The following is a 23317-nucleotide window of genomic DNA, read 5'->3' on the forward strand; positions in this document are numbered from 1 at the left end:
GAGTCCCTTCAGGATGGTTTCTATGTCTTTTTGACATGTCCCTCCCTATCATTCTTTGATTTCTTTCTTACTTTGTTGTACTTCGAATAGTTTTAGCCTCATCTCATTCTTTTCCTCCTCCAGGACTGTAGTCATTTTTCAAAGAAATGCTCTTTCTTTTTAAAGTGGAAACTTGTGTGTGTGTGTGTGTGTGTACGTGTGTGCGTGTGATTTATATGTAATGTTTATGTATGGATATAAATACATAAATTTATGTTTATATTATTCTGCATACATCAAAAAACATGGCTTCACACAGATATTTCCAACTCTATTCCACAACTATAGAATCCTTTCTAGTTTTATTTCTTTTTCTCTTTGTATCTCTAATTTCCCACATTAAGAATACTTGCCCTTATTATCTCATGGTCTTTATTTCCCTTGCGGGTCCCCCTGTGTAACTAGTCTTCTCCTGGCATTCTTTGCTGCTTTCCCTTTCCCTATTCATTGTAAATACCTCTTGGGCCCTCTTTTAGACTGAATGCTGTGTCCTCTCAAAATCACAAAATTCATATGTTAAAGCACTAATTATTCAAAGTGATGGTGTTGGGGGTGGGGTTTGTGAAGTAATTAGGTTTCCAATGAGGTCATGAGGGTGGAGCTCTGTGATAAGATTAATGTCCTTATAAGAAGAGGAAGAGACACCAGAGTTATCTTATCTAGCTCTCTCAGTCTGTGGTACAGTCAGCCCTCCAGATCTGAGTTCAGCACACTCAGATCAAAAATAATTCATAAAACAATTGCAACTGTACTGACATATAAAGACTTTTTTTCATCATTGTTACCTCTGCAATACAGTAAAACAACTATTTACATAACATTTGCTTTGTATTGGATACTTTTTTTTTTCTTTTTTTTTTTTTTTAAAAAATATTTATTTAAGTTCTCCACGGACACAACATCTTTGTTGGTATGTGGTGCTGAGGATCGAACCCGGGTCGCATGCATGCCAGGCAAACGCGCTACCGCTTGAGCCACATCCCCAGCCCTGTATTGGATACTTTATTCTAGAGATGATTTAAAATATATGGGAGGATATGTGCAGGTCATATACATATACTACATCATTTTATATAAGGGAATTAAGCATCAGAGGATTTTTGTATTTGTTGGTGGTTCTGGAATCAATCCCCATGGACAGTGAGGCAGGACTGTATAACAGCCTGAGCCAAGCAGGCTCTGAAACCCCATGCTGTGCTCCCCTTCCATCTCCAGCCTAGATATCTTCCTTATCTGTCTTAGGGTTTAACTTCCACACCTAATGTTTCTCCTAGTGTATTCTCTTCTCACCATGCTTGGCTTCTCACATCCATGCCAGACTACTGTGCTTCCCTTATCCTTGCATTGATACCTACCTTGCTCAGTTTCATGTAATTGAATTTTCTGAAAGGGGAAGAAAAGTGGCAAGCCAGAGATGGAGTGGTGATTAGCGAACTTATGCACCCAGTGGTCTCCCTGGAGGCACCTGTAAATGCCAACAACTTCATCCAGTTTGGAAATCACTGAGGTAGCAAAAATGACACAGTGTATCTTTAGAGTAGTGGCTAGCAACTGTGGCCTTTGGGTTATATCTAACCTATATCCTGATTAGGTAAAAGCTGTGAGCTAAGAATAGGCTTTGGATTGTTTTAAGGATTGTTTAAAAAAATATATACAGAATATGTAACAGAGACCATATATGACCTACAAAGCCTAAGATAGTTACTGTTTGACTGTTTATAGACAGTTTTCTGATCCCTGCCTCTGAGAATCATTATTTCTTAAGTATAATTTTTTTAAATTAAACTTTTAACTCAAGAGTTTGAGACTGTCTTACTTGTAAACAAAACAAAACAAACCTCAGATTCTTGATATTCTGTTTTCCCAATGAAGTGCAAGATCCATATACATTGAAAAGGTACTAGCCATTAAGTAACCTTAAGACTTTGTAAGACAAATGAAGAAGCCTAACCAAGATTCACCCCTGAACACATGGTCTGCCCTCTGTTCTTAGGTAACTCTCAAACAGATGGAATGAGACATTAGGTGGATAGCTTGCCTTCTGCATTTAAGAAGAAGCCATGGGAGGTTGAGGATGTAGCTCAGTGGCAGAGGAGGTGCTTAGCATGAGCCAGGCTCTGTGTTCAATCCCCAGGACCAAAAAATAAATAAATTTAAAAGTAACCATGGTTCTCTGCACCTCTGTTACAATGCAGAGCACAGTTCAGCTTTATGGGAGGAGGTCATTTCCATATATGCCATCATCGCTTTCTTCGTTATTACTTCATTATTACTTTCTTCGTTATTGCAATTACTTCTGTGTATGTCCTCTCCTCTTCTATGTTTTTCATTCCTGTTGGACAGGGACTGCATTTTATTTTTGTTGCCGATACTGAGTATAGTAATTAGTCTTTATCGTAAATTAAATTAGTCCTCTCATACCTGGGAATCATGTGTCACTTTTTTTTTCCCATTCATTCTTAGTATTCTTAAAATTGGACAGAAAGTTTTTGTTTTGTATCTATTGTTTCACTTAATCCTGTTCTCCTTATCAAAATTCTGTAATATCAGTTACGGTACAAGGTGATTTTAAGGCTGGTCTTCATAAGGATAAGAAATGTGTTTGGAGACTTTGACCTTGCTGTGACAGTGAAGGGTACTCTCTGACTTGATCAGACTCTAGTGTAGCTTGGTTTCCTTTAGGATCTGTTTGCTGCTTTTTTTCTGAGGCAATGGTTTTAGGGTCTCTAGTGAAAAAGAATAGAGAGATGTTTAGCCATTTTTGTTTCTTTTATTGTATGGTTTTCATCAAAGGGAAATAATTTGTTTGAGTTTTATTTTTAATTATCAGGGAGCCAAAAGAAGGAGGTATGCCCATGGATGTTTCCATAATGCCATCCTTGCTCCAGATGAAAACCCCCACAGGCTGCACAGAGGTTCGGCTCCCAGCAGAGGTCAGGCTTGTACCTTCTTCTTGCCGTGGACTGCAGTATGTCGCTGGAGATGGACTGCACCTTCGGCTGCAGGCACATACAGAATTCAGCACAAGTGAGTCGGTTACCACTTCCGTTCTTCATTTACATTTTTGCTAGTAAACAAAGATATTTATTATTTAAGTTGAACTTTTCCCAGGTGAAGACTCCTTATCAGTGCCTGGAAGGGCTAGGAGAGAGAAGATCTGGGGTGTAAATAACACTGCTATTTACTAGCTATGTGCAGTTGAACAGTCACTTAAACTTTCTGGGCTTTATTTATTTCTTTTTAGTGTTTTGCTTTATAAAAGTAGACTTTGTTTTTTAGAGCACTGTTAGGTTCACAGCAAAATCAAATGGAAGGTACGGAGTTTTCCCCTAGAATCCTTGTTTTTTTTTTTTTTTTTCTCCTTTAACTAAAATTTCTTGGCTCACAGTGGGATATGAAAATGTGAAAATAAAATCAGATGGTAATTGTACAAGACCTGGTTAATCTTAAAGCATTGTATGGAAATTCATTCAATATACAGCTTACCTCATACTCTGTGCAATGGGTTGCTCTAAGTGCTGAAGACATGGTAATGAACAAGCTAGAGAAGGTCTCTACTCTCATGGAATTTAAATGCTAATGGGAGAGAATAGATACTGAACAAATAATTTATTGCATAGTGAGAAAAACATTATAGGTAAAGTAAAGCAAATAATGGGATGGGGGATGACTTAGGGTTAGCAGAGGGTAGGAAGTCAAGGAAGGCTACTTTGAGTAGGTGATGTTTGACCAGAGAACTGAATGATGAAAATTATCCCATCCATATAGAGACTGTTCCAAATTGAGCAGCACGTGAAAAGTTCCTAAAGTTGAATGTGATGCATAATTTGATTTTGATTGTCACTGTGACTGTTACAAACACAGTATTTTGTAACTATATACAAAATTCAAATTACATTTTGATTCAGTAAGGACGTAGAAAAGTTTTCTTTTTGTAAGTTTTCATTGTTTATTGAAAAAATAATTGGTTTATTACATTTCTTAAAGTCTAAGTAGTATGCTTTGGAGGATTAAAATGATGTGAAAAGGGGAAACAAAAGAGTAAGTTTCACTCCTTTTTTGCCTAAGAGTAACTTTTGCTAAAGTTCTGGCTTAGCAAATAATAAATTTGATGGTAAGAGTTGGTTTTAAGAACAAGGGGCAGTGAAGAAAGATGTCATGGAGCTGAAGTGGCTTAGGATAAACACTGAGAATGACAGTTGAAATAATCATGGAAAGGCAAATGAGGTGGAAAACTAGACTAACAGACACCCTGAGTGTACTTAACACCGGGTCAAGGTAGTACTGGTTTCCAGGAAGAATATGTGGGAGTTTATATCTTTGATGTCATCACCTTCTCCATTAGCAACAATAACCATAGCAGAAATTTTGTGTGGAGTCTGTGAGCTGGGGAAAGACAGGCAAGAAAGCCTCAGTGTTGTCTAGGATTGTGGTTTGAGGGATGGAGGAATAGAGATCTGCGGGGAAATAGAATTGAGTTGTTGCCTACCCATATTCTATAACTGTGAACATACAAATAGCAAAACTTAAATTAATTATAGGATGAAATAAATTGACTGCCATATGTTGGTTTGCATATTGTTTGTGTACATTGGTTTCCTATTTCTTTACACTTATAGAACATTTTACTCAGGTATCTGAAAAGAAAAAGTTTCAAAGACCTGTTACATGGTGCATGAAAGGGTAAAGTAGATTCCTGGGCACTTAATTGCTTTAGTGCTTTCCAGATCATAGGTAGGAAATAAATATTTGATGAATGAATAAATAAATATCAGGTATACACTTGATGATATGAACTTGAATCAGATTGTACTGTAGGAAGTGACTTCAAATTTTTAGCATTTGGTTGTTTCAGGGATTGTTAAAAATGTGCTTTTCATAAGAACACCCTATTCAGGACAACCACAACAGACATCATGCTGATACACTATTGTGAGCATAATATAGGTAGATTTGTGACCCAGCAATGGAACTGTCTACCTGGAATCTTTGACACCACTGGTGTTGGATTCAACCCCAGAAGCATTGCTCTCCCAGGATCCCTCTGTATTTGAAAGTTCTGTCTTTTAAACCTGACCCAGTGGCCAGCAGAGGGTAGTGTTTCCTTGAAAATTTGTTTATTGGTCTAGAAAGAACATTTTGTATGTCTTACCTAGGTCTCCTTTTTCTCACCTTGGTGCTATAGGAATTTGTGTACCCTTATAAATTAAACTAGAGTTCTTAATTGCCAAGGTTTAAATTTTCTAGCATCAGTTTTTCTTTTGTCTTTAAAATATATACAAAGTAACCCAAACCAAATTCAACTTTCTTGCTTCTAATGGCTATGATCTCATTTCTTCAATTATGTTTTTATAGGCAAATATTTTCGTTTTTTTAATGAAAAAAATTTTATTTTCTACAAATGGAATAACAGAAACTAAGGGAGCCTGCTGCCTTGTGCTGCTATTTCTCATATTGTGAAAAATACACATTTTCCCCATTACTTTCAACATTTTCTCACAGCTTTCATCAGAAATTGAATTTTGGTCTTGGAAGATTGGACTCTTCTTTGAAACTATAATGTTTCCAGGGCCTGCCCCAGAAAGGCCAGTTTCAAGACTCATTTTGTTTGTATATCCTGGTAATGTGCCAGCATGGAAATAAACCTTGTTAAAACCAGATTAAACATACATTTTAGGAGCTCTGTGTGCGGGCAGTCACACTGATGACAAACTACCAAAGGACAGCAGAGGAAAACTGAGCATAGGGAAGATCTGGTAGTTGGCTAGAGGTGAAGGAAGCAGGCCATCTTTACTCACCCCTGGTGCAGGTATTCATAGAATGAGAGCAGTAACTCATCCGTGTGTTATATGGGTAATCTAGGGCAATGCCTAACTCTGAAACTCTTGGCAAATCTGTTGTTTTTGAAAACACTTCGCAGTGTTTGCTTCTGGTTGAGTCATCTGGTAATACTAATTAAATGTGTATGTCTGCATAGATCATAAACAGTGTGTATTGATGGTAATTTATTGTGACTAGTAAGCCCTTTAAGTATGCTAATATATTTGTTCCAAATCTCTAAGACTCACTATTTCATTGATTTTCTTTAGAACTGATTTCAATATTTAATCAAAGCTTACAAGCCCAAGAATGTTGCACATTTTATTGCCAGTCCTGTGGTGAAGTCATAATAAGGGACAGGTAAGGAATGCAATTAATACTGATTAATTCTGTGCCTGGGAATATTTTTTTTCTTTTTTCCTTTCGCTATTATAATTTTTTAAGTTAATTACCGAGGGAGCAGTGTATGCTCTTAAAATGAGAGCCAATGTAATGTCACTTTGAATAAAATCAACCACAGACCTTGCCAGCAATCACAGAATAGCAGGCTCTTCTCATGGAGATAAAGGGGAACCACAGGATGCTGGCTGAGGCAGGATGATTGGTCTTGGTAGAGGAGCCGCGACAGGTTCCTGAAGCACCTCTCTTCTGAAGAGATGTGGGATCTATCTCATCTGTTTAGTCCCTCACAGTGATGAGTTAGGGTTTCGATGTGAAGTTTTCTACCTCGCAAAGCTTGTGAAGTAGGACTTTTGATCTGAGCAATGATTTCTTTCTGTGCCTTTCTAAAAATCCATTTCCTATTTCCCCTGCTTATTAAAACAGAGCATACAGTGCACAAATTAACCTTTTCTCAGTGATTAGGTTAATCTTGTAACCCATTCTCCTTGTAATGTGCTGCGATTACCCTACTGAGATGGGAAGGGCTCTTTTGCTTTTTCCTTTGCATTCCCAGGTCGACTTTTAAAATTATTACTGTTATTTTTGTCTTCTGAGGTCCTCCCATCAGCCTTGTTTTTTCCTGTGCACAAATCCTTCCCCCTGAGCTTTCGACTTCTCATCATTTATGATCTGGAAAGACAGAGGAAAACCTATTTACTGTTTAAAAATACTTAAAGAAGTACCTTGGAATTCTTTGATGGGTTTCCTGAGTCAAGTGTCTTGAGACTTATGAGTGAATGGATCCTTCATATCTGAAACCTGCTCCTCTTCCAGTGCTCTGGTCTCAGTCATGTCAGCCTCTACCTGTGTCCTCAAGGTAGGAATCCTGTGGCATTGCATTGGGGTCTTCCTTCTTCCAGTGTAGTCATCAGCTACAGAGGCTACTTCCTTGGGAACCTCAGTCCACTTTCCTCCACCCCTCTGCCTTAGTCAGGGCCACTGTCTCCTCACCTAGTGACACCTGTTGCTAGCTTCTTGTCTGCTAACTCTTCCTCTGCTTTTGCCCTCCTCTGACCCATTTCTGCACTCTTGAGTGATTATTCTAAAATGCAACTGTCTTCCCTGTTCAGACCCTACCATGGTCCTCTATTTTTTTCCAGGATAAATTCCTTAAATCTCCAGCATGCCACATTAGTTCCTTTATGAGTTCACCTGTGTTTACCTCTCGACCTCACTTCAGCCCTCTTTCACCCTCCTTCCCAAAACACACCATTGTGTTTTGCTCAAATTCTGTGCACAGTTCGGGAGATCAGCATGCCATCCCATAGTTTCTTTATGCTTTTCTTCACCCTGGGCCTTATGGAAGCTACTCCTTCTTCTGAATGTACCCATACCCTGTCACTCCCTGTTTAGCCCCTGCCTGTACTTCAGAATTCAACTGGCAGGGCCTGTACTACGGGGAGTCTTCCTGAACCCTGGTTTGCTTTAGATGTTCATTAAAGGTTTATTTGCCCATTTTTACAGTTAAACTCTAGGCTCTGGGGGCAGGCAGGGAGAGTCTTTTTGATTTTTGTATCCTTTATGCCACTGTTGAGAGTACAGTGTAGGCTAATGGCTAGCAGTATAGACTGAGAAGTTAGAATGAGTTGTATCTGACATTTATTACTGTGTGACCTTGGACAAGTTATTTAAACACTCCATGCCTTAAATTTCTTTTTGAGAAAATATAGATAACAATAGGCCTTACCTCATAGGGTTGTTGAGAGGATCAAATGATCATGTTTATAGCAATGTTTGGCACATTGTTAGCATTTATTATGTTAGCTACTGTGATAATTATTCTTATCATCATCATCATTCCTGGAATCAGGCACGGTGCCTGGTGAATAGTGTGCTCTTAATATAGTTTTGCTAGGTTGAATTGAATAAACCTCGGTGTGTTTATTTTGGTCTTCTACTAGCCTTTCTTGCTTGTTTCCTGATTCCTGGCAGCATCCCAGGTAGATGAGAAGGCACAAAGTTACTCCTGTAGGAGAGGTTATAAATGGACTATCCCCAGAATGATTATCTTGAGTGAGAAATGAGATGGCTTCATATCTACTGAGGAGAGAGGAACAAATTTGCTCAGATTACCTAAGGGTTGAAGTTGCCACAGAGTGCTTGCTTGGTGACAGGCCCACTTTATCCTGAAAGTCCAAGAGATCCCAGTTTACACTGTTGTTCAGCCACAAATGTTGCCCTCCTCTCAGTCCATTTCAGAATCTGACTTAATTCTCAGATGAAATTTCTGAAACACTGACTTCTATATCAGGAGTTAACCTGGAAGTTACAGTTAACTTTAATGAATAAGTTAAATTCAGCATAGCAATGTTTCCTGGTGCCACTTAGGGGCTATGGTTTGTTCATTATTGGCTAATATTTGTGCTTTATTGGAAAAGGAGGAGGATTTTGAAGATTCTCACCTACAGTGCCTGCTTTTCCTATCAGGAACTGTATTTTCTGTTTTGTTCAATCCTGTCTATAATCATGGAGTTGAGAACTAGAAGGACATGGAGGCTAACAATGAAGGATGCACACATTTTCCCTATCCCTGTCTGCTGGGAAGCTGTGAGGGTAGAGGGGGAGCAGGAGAATAGAACTTGGGTTTGAACTCCAACCTTACTATTTAGGAGCTGGGGGGCCTTGTTTGTATCACCTCAGCACCTGCTAAAACCCACTTCCCAAACTTGTCAGGAGAGTTAGGGAGTATAACATACACTGTAATAGATATATGGCAAGTTTTTTTCAATTGGTTTTAGAGACTCCTTCTAGTCTCTTTTCTGACTTGTGCTTATTAGCACACTAGCAAATTTTCTAGTTCAGTGTTTCAAACAGTTTTATTTCAGGACTCTCATTCATATAGTCCATATGCATCAGAGAAATGAATCACCTTTTTGATTTTCTCTCTCTGAGAAGATAAACAGTAGACTTCACTCTCACTTCATTTAAACAAGTCTTACCTGAAAGCCTTTTCATACCACATCTGTGAGCCTGGCCTGCATATGCCTCTTGAGCTGCACAGAGAAATCTTTAGTAAGTGACTTAAGTCTTTTCTTACATCTCACTCTTGGGCAGCATGCCCTGTGACTCTGTACAACGAAAGGCTAGGCTTCTTCCAACCTCTGCATAGAGATCTTGTGCTGACCATTGGTATCAATCAGGGTGGTCTTCTCACTTTGGTTTGGTTACTTGTTTTATGTGAGTGATAAGGACAATTCTTGTAGTCCTTAAATAAAAAACAAGGCCAAAGTTTCTCCAAAAGAGTCTGTATGTGCTATAATCAAAATCATATTATTGTAAATATCTTTCCCAGGAAGGTACTATGGACTATGCTGACTGACTTGTAGTGGGTGCTCATCTGCCACCAAGTCTTTTTTTTTTTTTTTGCAAACATTGGTAACTTTTAATTCAAAGATTGTATATTGAATACAGAAATACAGAGACATCTTTCAGTGGGTTCTTAAGCAATATACAACAAAGCATGTACCAAGCTTTCTTATCTTAGAATTAAGGCACTTTAATTTTCTGGGCAGTCTCTTTGTAAAATGAAGAAGTTGGATTAGATAAACTTGACAGAGTCCTATTGGCATGACATTTTCTCATTGATGAACCCCATAAAGTTGTACTTTGGTTTCCTGTGAATCATGATTATTTAGATAGTACAAGGCTAAAATTGGTTCCTTTTTTTTTTTTTTAACTTGATATCAAGCAAATTATGGAAATAAGATATAGGGACAATTTAACCAAATAAGATTCATTAATGGCTTTTAACATTTAATGCATGAGCACATGAAATCTGCTAGTGAATGACAATTTTTTTCTTTATTTAGGGTCATAAGCTCTGAGTTAATTTATTTTAGTTATTTAAAACTAATGCCTTTTTTTAAAAAAATACAGTTCTCTAATTTATAAATAAGCCAAGTTTTTCTATAAAATTTGTCTAATTGTATAGAATTATACAATTAGACAAATTTTATAGAAAAATTTTTATTTTTCTCTTGTTAAAACTAAACAGTTCACAATATCAATCAATAATAATAAAATTACTTTGTGAATAGTCTAAGAAACAATGAAGTGGTCATTGTGTTTGAATTGTTATGGTTTTTAGAAATAAATTCATGTCAGACTTGAATGACATTAGTTAACACAACAGATTTTCAGACCCAGCCCTTTTGATTGTCAGACTATTTTGAAAGGAGTATTCTCCTGAGGTCTCTGGAATAGTACAACCTTTCCACCTGTACCTGCACACTGGGTTTCAGTCCAACATTCACGAGGGCATTGAAACTTTGGGAGACCAGCAGAATGAGCTTTATGGAAGCAGGAGATGATTGATTTTCAAACTGCTTGGTTGGTCCTCTTGGCACACCAACTATAATTGTAGCCTGAAAATAACTACTTCTGTGAGTGAAGTTACTTTTTTAGTGAATGAAAACAAAGCAATTAAAAAGTGCAGAACTGGGGGTGTAGCTTAGTGACAAAGCATATGCTTAGCACAGAAGCCCCTGGGTTCAATCTCCTGCACTAAAAAAAAAAAAAAAAAAAAAAAAAAAAGGCAGAGGCCAAACTGGATTTTGGCAACATTGTATAAACTTTTGGAATAAAATTACTATACTTTTAAAATCTAATCATACTATATAATAATAGTGTTAAAATGTAAAGCTAGTTTTAGAGGATTCATGGCCTACTAGTTGGAGAATGTCACCTGAATTTGTATAAATTCCAATAGTCATATTTTGAGTTTTAGATGTTTAGATGTTTAATGTTATTTTTTAAAATTTTATATATATTTTTAGTTGTTGATGGACCTTTATTTTATTCACTTATTTGTATGTGGTGCTGAGAATTGAACCCAGGTGCTAGACAAGCACTCTACCAATGAGCCACAAACCAGTCTTGATGTTATTCTTAAGACTCTTAATATTCACTTTGTTTTAATCCATCTATAAAAGCCCTGTTACTACTATTGTTATGATCACTAACTAATGACTGATTTTATGTATACATATATATATATACATATATATATGTGTGTATATACACACATATATATATATGCTTAAGTATCAAGTAAAACATCATTAATTAGTAGAATTTATTAAAATTGCATAAGTTATTTTCTAAAAGGTTATGCCAACGATGCATTAAAATAACTAGCAAATTTTATTTTATTATGAACATATGTTGTTCATCATAAGCTCTTAAGCTCAGAAAAAAATTAAGAAATCATTTCACTTTTTTCTTAGCTGCAGATGTTTTTTTTTTTACCTAAACTACCTTGAAAAAAAAATGGTATCTATTTTATTTTGAAGGTTCTCTCGGGAAGTAGATCATATCAAAGTACATTTTTCAGGGTTTTGGATAGATATACTTTCAGTAGAGTTGTGATTAAAATACACCTTTTGTTCTTTAAAGTTTTATGTTTTTTTTCAAAACATCAGAAAAATTTCTTTCTGTTATAAAGATTCTTTTATCATTGCAATGACTTGGAAATTAGGCACTTTCTTGCTCCCAATGTCTTATGTAGATGGTTAAAGGAAGCATTATGACTTTTATTCAGTGTGATATGGGGTTAAATTAAGTTTGAAATCCCATACTTTCTGTTAATGTGAATTGAGTCTCCCAAATCTCTATAAAAGCATTTTCTTTTTTTATATATATAAAAGCATTTTCATTTCTTTGATCACATATGGAATTTTTGAAGGTCTGTTTATTGGCCCTACAAGAAGAATGTCAGGAGACAGAGAGGTTTTCATTATTATTATTATTATTTTAGTTGTAGTTGGACACAATACCTTTAATTAATTTATTTTTATGTGGTGCTGAGTATTAAACCCAGGGCCTCACAGTTGCAAAGTGAGCACTCTATCACTAAGCCCTAGCCCCAGCCCCAGAGAGTTTTAATGATGGAGAAGATCCAGGATCCTATTCAAGCCTTTACTCTTAACAGGAAAGTTATTTGCCTTCTTGCTTCTTAGCAAAAATCACACTCTGACCTGTCACTTCCCTTCCCAAAATACTATACTGCTTCCCATGTGTCTATAATACGGAGTTCTACCCATTGGCATGGTATATGGCTCCTCAAATAGTCCACCACCATCCCACCTCCCCAGTTTCCTCTATTGCTATTCTGCATTGCTAGCAGAGGGAATATATTCTAAGGGAAAAAGTTTAATTTTGGAGCCAGGAAGACCTGGGTTAAGATCCTGGCATCAGTCATCACCGCTGATTCTGTGAACTTGTGAAGATTATGTAACAATCTGAGCCTCACTGTTATTCCCTGTAAGGGAATGGTAATTCTTCTGTCACAAAATCGTGAGCATTAAATGTACAGTGCTGTGTGTAAACATTCAGACTAACAAAACTACCACAGGACACATTTTTTTCCCAGTTTGCCAACAGGGCAGTATCAAGAAAACTTCTCAGCAAGGGCCATACAGCAGTTCATACAAGTGACAGCTCACATACAAGAATCTGAGGACTCTTGCCTGCCTACAAGACACAGTTTTAGGTACAAATCACATGATCACATCAGGCAAGTGCAGTTGCTGCCCTGGCAGACAAAGTCTGTTATAAGAACTCTTTGGCTAGTTTCTAGGGTTCCACAAGAGAATGCATTCAGGGAAGCTCAAAGCATGGCGTTCTTATTAGATCTTCATAGCACTTTCACAAATTCTTACCAGTCCAGATGCAATTTACCAATCAAGGATCATTTTTACTGTAAGCTGTGTTGCCTAGCAATATATTTGATGCCTAGGATCTTACCTGGTTTCCAGGGTAACAGAACTAGGTGGTTAAACCAAAGATCAGATTCTCAAGCAGCAAAGGGAAGAGTTTGTTAACCCTTTCATCCCAGTATGCAGTAGACCCAGCCAGAGGTCTCACACATTATAATTATCAAAATATGCTAGTTCATTCCATCAACAAATATTTAAGGAAATGTTTTGGGCGGTAAGAATATAGTGGTAATGTAAAAAGATGCAGTGTCTGCCTTCATTATCTTTTCTTCCATGATGCTGTATATTTCTTCCACTGTCTGTAGAACTTCTATATATCCTTTAAAGTCCAGCTCAGATGTTATTTCTTTTCTAAAGCTCATATAAGTCTACTTTCCTAGCACTTTGTGCAAATTGCCCTGAATTCAAGGATTGGTTTTGGGTATCCTGAATGCTCTACATCAAATGCGGGTTATATGTACATGTGAAAATGTATGTTTGAGGAAAGGGGCTAATGCTTTCATCAAATTTTCAAAGTAATCTATACAACCCCTCCCCACCCCCAAGAGTTTGGAGTCCCATTACTCTGTTATAAGCACATTTTGCATGTGGCTTTGTTATTTGCTTATAGGTCTATATTTCCTATTGGAATGTGAGTACTTTAAGAAAAAGGGCTGTATGTATTTGAATGACTGATTCACAGTAGACTCAAGGAAATGCATGTTGAAAGAATCACTTCTCAATATCCTCCATATGCCCAGCAGCTTGAAGGATGCCAATGGTACAGCATATCCTAATTTGAAAGGGAAAGTTCTTCCTTACTTTAAACTAAAATCAGCCTTTCTTGTTTTTGCCTCTGTCCTCTAAAATTATAAGTGAAATGTCTTCCCTCTTTTAAGCTGAATTGCCCTTTTGTGATACTTACAGTTGATTGGGAGACAAAAGAGAAGGTTAACATAAGGGAATTATTAAAAAAAAATATATATATATACATATATATATATATACACATATATATAAATTTAATTTAAATTGCAAATACACAATCACAGCTCAAATATTTTAACTTGAAACTTCTAAATATACATTAATTTACTAATGTTTTACTAGGGGAAGAAACTGCAGATAACCCTTGAACCAGATGATTAAGATTAATATCATCAATGAAAGTCATGTTGATATAATATACCCTATGATATAATATAATGAGAAGGATACCTCACCTTTGTGGAATTCTTTCTACAAACCTATAATTCCACTGTAATCATAAGACAAGATCAAGCAAATTCACATGGAAAGATATTTTATAGAATACCTGACAAGTACTACTGAAATATATCAAGATCTTGAAAAATAAAGATTGAGAAACTGTCACAGATTAGGTGGAAAAACTGGTGTAATCCAGATTAAAGCCTGTAATTCTGACATATCTATCATGGTTATATAAAATATTGACATTAGAGAAAGACAGGTACAGTATATATGGGAAGTATCTGTACCATCTTTGTAATTTTTTTTATTAATCTAAAATTATTTCAGAAGAAAGTTTATTAGAGTAATAGAAGAAATCACAGAAGAAAGGTGATTTAAAACTTAAGACATAAAAACCAAATTAAAAGACAGTAATACTGAAAAGATATTTCTAACAAATGATAGACAAAGGGATAATAAAATAGTAGAATATATTTTAAAAATCAATAAGAACATACTATTGCTTCAATTGGAAAGTACTCTGATTGCAATTCACAGGAGAAACACTGTGGCCAGTCAATATAAAAACTAGTTCAGTCTCACCAGTAATTTAAGAGTTGTCAATAAAGCAGTATTGAAAATATTTTTACTTGTGCAAAGACAGAAAAGAAATGATTCAAATAAGAAGAGGGTAGGTGAAAGGATTATAAATTGGTACAAACTTTCTGAAAAGGAAGTCAACAAATGGGTATTAGGTTTAAAAATACGCATATCATTTGTGCTTGTAGTCTTCCACTGATAAGATTTTTTATCCCCAAGGAATAATCAGACATGTACATAAATTTTCTAACAAGAGTATTCATCACAGGGTTATTGATAATAAAGAACTCAAATCTTGCATATCCAACAGCAAGGGAATGATCTATAAAGTTTTGACAAACCTATAGAATAGAATATTATAATCATTATGAATCACAGTATAACTAAATAAAACAAAAGCAAGATACAGTTTGTATGTATTCTCTGATCCCAGACAACATGTGTGTGTGTGTGTATATATATATATATATATATATATATATATATATATATATATATATATATACACAAATGTATCTCTTGAAAGGGTGGTAAAGAAATACACATCATGTTAAAAAGTAGGTACTTATCTTTGGGTAGTGAGAAAAGGATGAATTTTGTTTTCTTTATACCTCTTTGCATTTTCAAAATCATCCTAGAGTGAGTATATATTACTTTTATAATTGGGGGGAAATTGACATTGCAAGCATGTGGCTAATGAGTTTCTTTCATCTTTCATGCTGATTTAATTAAGAAAATGTTAGTTCCATTTTGTGCTGTGAAAAATTGTTTTCCCTCTTTCCACCAGGAAGCTTCTCAGGATTCTCCCACTGCCGAGTGAGAACTGGGGAGCTCTCGTTGGAGAGTGGTGTTGTCATCCTGACCCCTTTGCTAATAAGCCACTTCATCCAAGAGAGAATGACTGTTTTATTGGAGACTCTTTCTTCTTGGTGAATATAAGAAATGATTTGTGGCAGGTAAGACCTGAACCATTCCTAGTTGAGATGTGCTTTTTTCTGTAATCATTTTAAATTGGTAAAATATCTTTTCACAGTCATGCTAACTTAGAGATTTGCTTAGATACCCATTTCCCCAATCTTCTCTTAATTCAAAGCGTGTTAAAGAAACCGTTCTAAAGGCTCAAATCTATTATTTTCATCTGCTTCTGTCCTCTAGCTCTGCTCTATTGATTTAAGAAGAGTCTTATGCAAAAGCACACACATGGGCTGGAGGAGCTGGAGAAGAGAGCTTCTTCACGCAGATTTAGGAATATTACCATTTTATAAACCAAATGCCTTATTTTCTTGTTTTGGATAACATTTCATAATCTATGTGCATTTTAATCTCAATAGTCTGATTTAAATTAGAAGTATACCAGGATATGTACTATACAATTAGATTCAGGGATTTTACTGAGTCTGCCCATAGTCTAGACTTCTGCTGATGTTATAAAAGCAGATTCCATCAAGGAAAGAGGAAAATGAAAGAGCTGGGGAATGGAAATCAGGCTTATGCTGTAGTAGTTAAGTTGGTGCTTAACAGCATGACGTCAGAATGGCCCTTGCTAAATAATTTGCATTAGGAAGAAGACAGTTTCCTCTCATTGCAGAAAATGAGTGGTTTACTTTATTTTAAAAGAAAATCAGTAGCATTGACTTGGCCCTTGTGAGGAATCATTCCGCAATAGCCAGTCAATACAGATATGATTAAAAAGTAAAGAAAATTATTGGTAGAGAATCTTCATTTCAACACCTGATTACTAGTAAGAACAAACACATTGTATTTTAAATTTCACTGCCTCATTTAATTTTTGTAATCAGAACTGACCTGCTACAGGAAACATATAACACTCAGACAACAACTCTCACATTATAAATTAGTTTATAGAACTATTTTGAAGGAAATTTGTCAAATATCCAGATTAAGTTGTTGTTAGTTATAAGTAATTAAATGCCTCATGTCTCACCACAAAAAGAAATCTCTTTATGTAAATATGGTTTGCTTTAAATTGAAGCACTTTAGCATTCTGTATTTTTAAAAGATAAATGGTAAGAAGCTAATATGAATGTTATACTTACATTTAAGATGATTCTATTAAATTTATGTTTTACTCTAAATATACTTACTTATTTTAAATGTTTTTCATTTTTATGAATAAACTCTACATCTTAAAAATATTTAGAAGGGGTGAATGTTAAAAGAGTGGAGAAAGATTGAATAAGAGAAGGCATGTTTCCCTTTTTAGATATTCTTTATTCTGTGCTGAGATATGTTCTTCACATTTACATTCTCGTCAGTTATGTGATGCCACTTACAAGTATTTCTCTTCATTGTAAACAGCTATCTTATAAATTGAAAGAAGATTCTTCATATTTAGACACTACAGGTTTTGTTATCAAGGACAGTATGGGAAATTACTATCATGACAAGCTGCAGTTGACAAGATTGTTTTCAAGTTGGTCTGGATGGAAGTTTCTCTTTAATTGCATATTGTAGCAGTTGAAAGAGTGTGCCTGTGACCAAAATAGTAACATAAATTTAGAGAGACTGCTTAAACAGTGATCTCAAGGCTCCTCTGGGAACAAGGCTGCTCTGTGCTATTGAAAACCTATTTCTTATATCACCCAGTCTAGCCATCTAGCAGGGGTTTGAAATGTCACATGGTGATACAGCATCCTAATGGTATCTCTTGGGAAACATTTTTTTTTTTTTTTTTTTTGGCGAGACAATATCAAGGGTCCTTAGAAATTGAAACAACACAAAGGAAAATAAAAACGAGGATAGGAGGCTAATCCACCTCTCTGAGCAGCACTGCCATCTCTCAGATATATTGATTTAATTAGTTCCCAAACAATGTCTTTCTTTGAGGTTTGCTCTGTAGAGTTCCCATACTGTTAGGCTGTTTTATTACTCAACTTGCTTTATTATTTCCTTGAAGCGTAGATCAAGAAAAATGCATTACAAAGCAGAGATTCTCTTTAAACAAAATTAACATACTAGAAAATCTTAATTTAAAAGATCTGATTTTAAAAACAGCACAAAGAGCCCAACATTATTTTGTTCCTTCAGCACCCTCTTGGAGTTTACAGAATCTTATATGTGCCTCCACTGGTGTGGCAGGATGTGCTTCTTATTTTCAAACAATTTCTGCTGAAGATTCCCCTATTCCTGCAGTTTGGTTGTCATCTCTTATACTATTTTTCCCATGTACCAACATACTATCAGTTTTGTCTATTGGAAGAGGAGGACAAAGATGGCATCTCCACCTTTTATAAAATTCATATTATTTAAAACTTTGAAAATATAAGCCAGTATAGCCAGTATATGGTAGCTCACTCACATCTGTAGTCCCAGCCATAAGGGAGGCTGAAGCAAGAGGATCACTTAAGTCCAGGAGTTCAAGAGTTCAAGGCCAGACTGGGCAACATAGTAAGAGGCCATCTCAAGAAAAAAAAAAAAAAAGAAAAGAAAAGATAAAAGTATAGCTAGACTTATAACTTCATTCTGTTTAATAAAAAAAAAAGAAAAGCAACATTGAACTTTGATTATACTATTACTTGTAAGTATAACCAACAACTTTATCTTTTTATTCATTTTTGGGGTACTGAATAATAATTTATTGGTTTTGGTAATTTGTTTTATTAAATTCATAAGTGAATCTTTTGTTTTCTTAGAAAAATATGTTGGTGAAGTTTGTAAACATTCACAAGGATAAAAAGAATAATATTATCACCTTCAATATGTCAATTGTCTTTATTTAAAAAGTGGGTTTTTTTTTGTTTTGCTAAAGTGTTTTTAAAGCAAACTCCAGTATTATGTGGTCTCATCCCTGTTTCTGAATGTATGTCTAAAAATATAGATTTTTTTCATAAATCATACTGTCATTATCACACCTGATATTAATAAATGATAGAATATCAGGCCCTGACAAAATTTCTTAATTGCCTTAAGAGTATCTTTTATGCTGGGCATGGTAGCATATGCCTATAATCCTAGCAGCTCGGGAGGCTGAGGCAGGAGGATCTCAAATTCAAAGCCATACTTGGCAACACCAATGCGCTGAGCAGCTCAGTGAGACCTTGTCTCTAAATTAAATACAAAATAGGCCTGGAGATGTGGCTCAGTGGTCAAGTGCCCCTGAATTAAATCCCTAATACCCTGTTCTCTGCAAAAACATCTTTTACTATAGGTTTATTTGAATGAAGATCCATTAATTTGGTTGTTTGAGCTAATTTGCTTGTTATTGATCAGATTTTTTTTTTTTGCTTATGTGTGGTACTATATATTAAACATAGAGGCTCTCTACTACTGAGCCACACCCCCAGCCCTTTTTATTTTATTTTGAGATATAGGATCTTGCTAAATTATGAAGGCTGGCCTCAGACTTGCAATTGTCCTGCTTCAGCCTTCCAAATCACTGGGATTATAAGGATTTCAGGCATTCGACACCATACCCAGTTAGTTGTTGATCAGATTTTAAGATTCTGATCACCCATGTCTGATAAGGGTAGAATCTTATTTTAAAAACAAGCACACAAAGAATAAAACACTTTGCCTGCTTACTTGAAAGACAATGGGAAATATTATGTGAAAACAGTTATAGATGAACTGCATAATAAAGCACCTGACAGTTTTCTGCTTTGAATAGAAAAATTCTTTCTTCACAAACTTTGCTGTACCAATACCTGATATTAGGTTTTAGTAAAACGCTTATTTTTTTTTTTGATAAGATTTAATGAACATGGTCAAATTCCACTTGTACAAAATAACATCCTTTAAAAATTATTTTCAGCACCTCTTTGTATAGATAGATCTTATTGTAAAAAGCATGAAACTACCAGAAGGTCTGCCTTTACAATTGAGCATACTGGCTATCAGGGCTCTCTTCCTGGAACTGAGCAAACTGGTACCTTCCTTTGTTTCTGTCTGTTCCTCAGGACAGAATTTGTCTCAATGACACTATCCTATCACTCATCTTGGCCAGACTCTGCTTCTGCTATGTGCAATGTGCTGGATGCAAGGTTATCAGTGCCCTGGCTAGGGATGGTACTGTCCCTCGGCCCCACCTGGTGTACCTTGATAAATGTTTGAGCTAGGTGTGAGCTGATTTAAAGAGTTCATATTTGCTTGTTTCCTCAGCAGAGACTTTTAGAGAAAGACTGGAGAATCTGTGCAAATCCTGTGGCTAGACCGGGGAAAAATAGGATATTTTTTTTGTATTATTGTAGATTTCTTCAGCATATGAAAGGATTCATCTCAGGAATAATTGGTATGGAAAAGAGTTGGGGGGTATTTATGGATTTTCACTATAACATGGATTTGAGGCTGGGTAAAAGAGTGAGTCAGACATATGGACCCCAGTATAAGTTGTACAATTGCTTTCGACTATTTGGCTTTTAACTAAAGTAAGAGATATATTTTTACATCAATGTCTGATCATATATACATTCATGCACACACACATACACACACACACACATGCATGTGTACACTATATAAACACACTGTGAGTAAAAATTTCTTGAAGTAATACCTACCTGATGTTTGAAGCAGTCATACTTTCTATTCAGTATTTTTAAAGACAAGCTATAACCCATGGAATTAATTCCATGAATTGATTCCCACTAATGACATATGACCTGTAGTTTGGAAAACACTGAGCATAGTGCTTAAAAGCATAAGCTTTATTATCTGGATTCAAGCATAAGCTCTCTCAGTTACTAGCAGCTTGTCTATGGAACTAAATTTAAATGTGCATCTTATGCAACTTGTCAGGAAATATTCATTTATACCAAGGAAAATTACTTGTATTCAAATTTATACTGATTCACTAACTTATTCCATTAATCAATACATATATTATTCCATATCAGAGAGTCACTGCCCTTCTCACTTCACCCTACACTGTTCTGCAGTTTTCCAGAAGAGATGACCTTATGTCCAGAGTTGCAGAGTTCTTTTTTCTTGACCATTTCTTCAAGATGTGTGCCATGTTGCAGTATATCTGGGTGGGAGGGATGTTGTATGGCTTTAACAGAGCTGTTACTATGTATTTGAAAAGGAGCATTCTTTGTTTACAAATTTGGTGAATGCAAGCTAATTAATATGTATCCTACATAATGAATTTGAATTTTTGAAGTCTAAGACGTTTTGAAATCTAAGAATACTCCAGGAATTTGTCTCAATGACACTATTCATCCTTCTGGTTATAGTGCATATCTTAAATGGAAAAAAAATAGAATTGTATGAACAAGTTAGATAATTTTAACTTCTGAATTATGGGAGGCTATGAGTTATAGGTTACTTACACATAAATTACATTCATTAGGAGTCAAAACAATATGAGTTCAAATTCTGATTCTTCTGTATTCTATACACATGAGTGGGGGCAAGTCATTAACTCTCTCTGCCTTTGTTGCCCACCATCTGCCCATTTCAAATTATGGCTATTTGGAAATAGTTTTTAGAAATGTAAAGTGCTTCTTGTTCAGATTATTGGCAACATTTGGATTATCAAGAAGTGGCTAGGTTTGAATAAGCCAATGTGTGCATTCTATCTTAAGGCAGAAAAAGGAAATTATCTCTGTGCATGTGAATTATGCACACAAGCTAAATGCATTCCCAGTATTTAGTAGAGGGCAGAATAAAATGTAAAGTTCAATGTATACTCTGGGGACTATGTTAAAATTATATATTCCTTTTAAGGAAAGCTGAATGACATTTAAATGACATTTTTCTGTTCTACAGGAACCAAAAGCAAATACCAAAGTAATTTGTAAGCGTTGCAAGGTAATGTTGGGAGAGATCATGTCATCAGGTAAGAATTTCATAAACAAGAAGCCAAAATGATTACCTTCTTTTTTAAAAGCCAGAAGGAGATTTTATAAAAAATACATAGAAATATGTGGATAATAATATATTTTATAGAATTGGTGCTTTTTAAAATAGAAAACAATTAACATATCATCCAATATGTACAGAAGTTTGTATATTTTATGTGCATATTGTATTGACTTTTAAGCATTGAGAAGTTGGGTCATTTTCAATGTTTCTTATCTTCTTTATAGTATAAAGCAATAGTACAAAGTTTGTACTTGGATCTATCTTAAAGAAATTGGATCCCTCTCCTCAGTACAACCTGACAGTTAGAAGAGTTGGAGAAGTTACTTTTCTTGGCTGCCATCTGCCTCAAGGCTGTATTTTGGGGCTGGAGGTGGGAGAGGACATATTGAAATTGAAGAAACCACATTCTGAGTTTTATACTTTGTTCCTTATTCTTTTTTCCCAATGGTGTTAATTATATTTTATGTAAACTCTATGTTATACTACTTTAAATATAATAATGAAAATCCTGATAATTAAAATGCTGTTTAAAGATATGTTTTAAAATGTCTAGAGAGCTATAGCATGCTGTGTTAACTTTGCAGGTGAGGAATAATCACTTTTAATATAATTAGTTAGGAGATATAATGTAAGTGAAGCTATTGTACTTAAAGGAAAGCAGATGGTGGTATATTTTGTTTGTTTAAATCATCAGAGTCTTTTAAGTAATTACTTATTCAAAGTGAGTAGAAAAGGATGCTATCCTCAAAGTTTTTTTGGAGAATGAAAACAAGCCTCACAAGAAACTCCTTAGAAAACTTAAGGTTTCCAATTTAAGGTTTTTCAATAAGATGAATTGATTTTTAAATTCTTTTCTTTCCTCCCCGAGGAGGTCCAGTTAGAACGACAGTTTAGGAATACAAGGATGTATATCTACAAAGACGAAGAGAAATGGAGAGGAAATGTTAATAATATAAATAGGACATAGAAGCAAATTATTTAGGAGCATGCTTGGCAGTTCCTCAACTACAAGGATCATGGAGTGCCCTAGTAGTGGAGGGAGAAAAGGGAAATACTATCACTGAGAAACTTTACAACAATAAGGATGAAGTTTCCAGAAGGGGAAAAGCAGTTAGTGTATAATGCATTAGGAATTAGAAAAGCATGGAAATTTTTAAAAGTAGAGCTGAAAGCTAGAAGACAATCAAGCAATGTCTTCCTAATTTGAGGGTGAAAAAGTTCACCTGGAATTTTCTACAAAATCAAATCATCAGTCAGATGTGAAGATTATTTATTTATTATCTTTGTTATTTTATTATTTTATTTTATTTATTTATTTTATTTTATTATCTATTTTGGAGATAATAAGGTTTCAAAACAGACTTAAAAGGTATATTTTCCTTGGAAATCTATCATTCCTACGGGGGAAAAAAATGAGGGATTCAACCTAAAAAGGGATGATATGAGTTTGGGAAAATAGGCTATCCAATATAGAGGAACAAGGTAAGAAATGCCTTGAGATGTATAATTATACCACAGAAAAACAGCCTGATTGAAGTGAGGAGAGAGAGGGGATTGTAATAAAGACTTTTCCCATCTCCCATCATAAATAAAATTTTCCACATGTAACAAAGTAATGTTGATATTATTGAGACAAGCCATTTCATTATATGGGAAGAATTACCTAAACTTGCTTGGAAAACTAAACAAATGAAAAAAAGAAGCAATTA

General features: G+C 35.2%; 1 protein-coding gene across 8 annotated transcripts in view; it reads left to right on the forward strand.

Annotated features, from left to right (window-relative positions):
- The window catches only part of Ube3d (ubiquitin protein ligase E3D), a 144313-nt gene that overhangs the window by 7573 nt on the left and 113423 nt on the right, over positions 1-23317 (forward strand). For 6 of the 8 annotated variants that reach the window (XR_013425022.1, XR_013425023.1, XM_078019685.1 and 3 more), the window contains exons 2-5: positions 2870-3066; positions 6129-6219; positions 15574-15742; positions 21513-21582. Coding sequence is in view for 6 of the 8 variants with exons in the window: in XM_078019685.1 (XP_077875811.1) it covers positions 2870-3066; positions 6129-6219; positions 15574-15742; positions 21513-21582 (527 nt within the window). In the remaining 2 variants the exon portion in view is untranslated. Of the gene's footprint in view, positions 1-2869; positions 3067-6128; positions 6220-6968; positions 7118-15573; positions 15743-21512; positions 21583-23317 lie in introns of those variants that run through there. The other 2 variants (XM_078019688.1, XM_078019689.1) reach the window with 2 other exon arrangements.

This window comes from Ictidomys tridecemlineatus, chromosome 8 (genome assembly GCF_052094955.1).
Source record: "Ictidomys tridecemlineatus isolate mIctTri1 chromosome 8, mIctTri1.hap1, whole genome shotgun sequence".
Lineage (NCBI taxonomy): Eukaryota > Metazoa > Chordata > Mammalia > Rodentia > Sciuridae > Ictidomys > Ictidomys tridecemlineatus.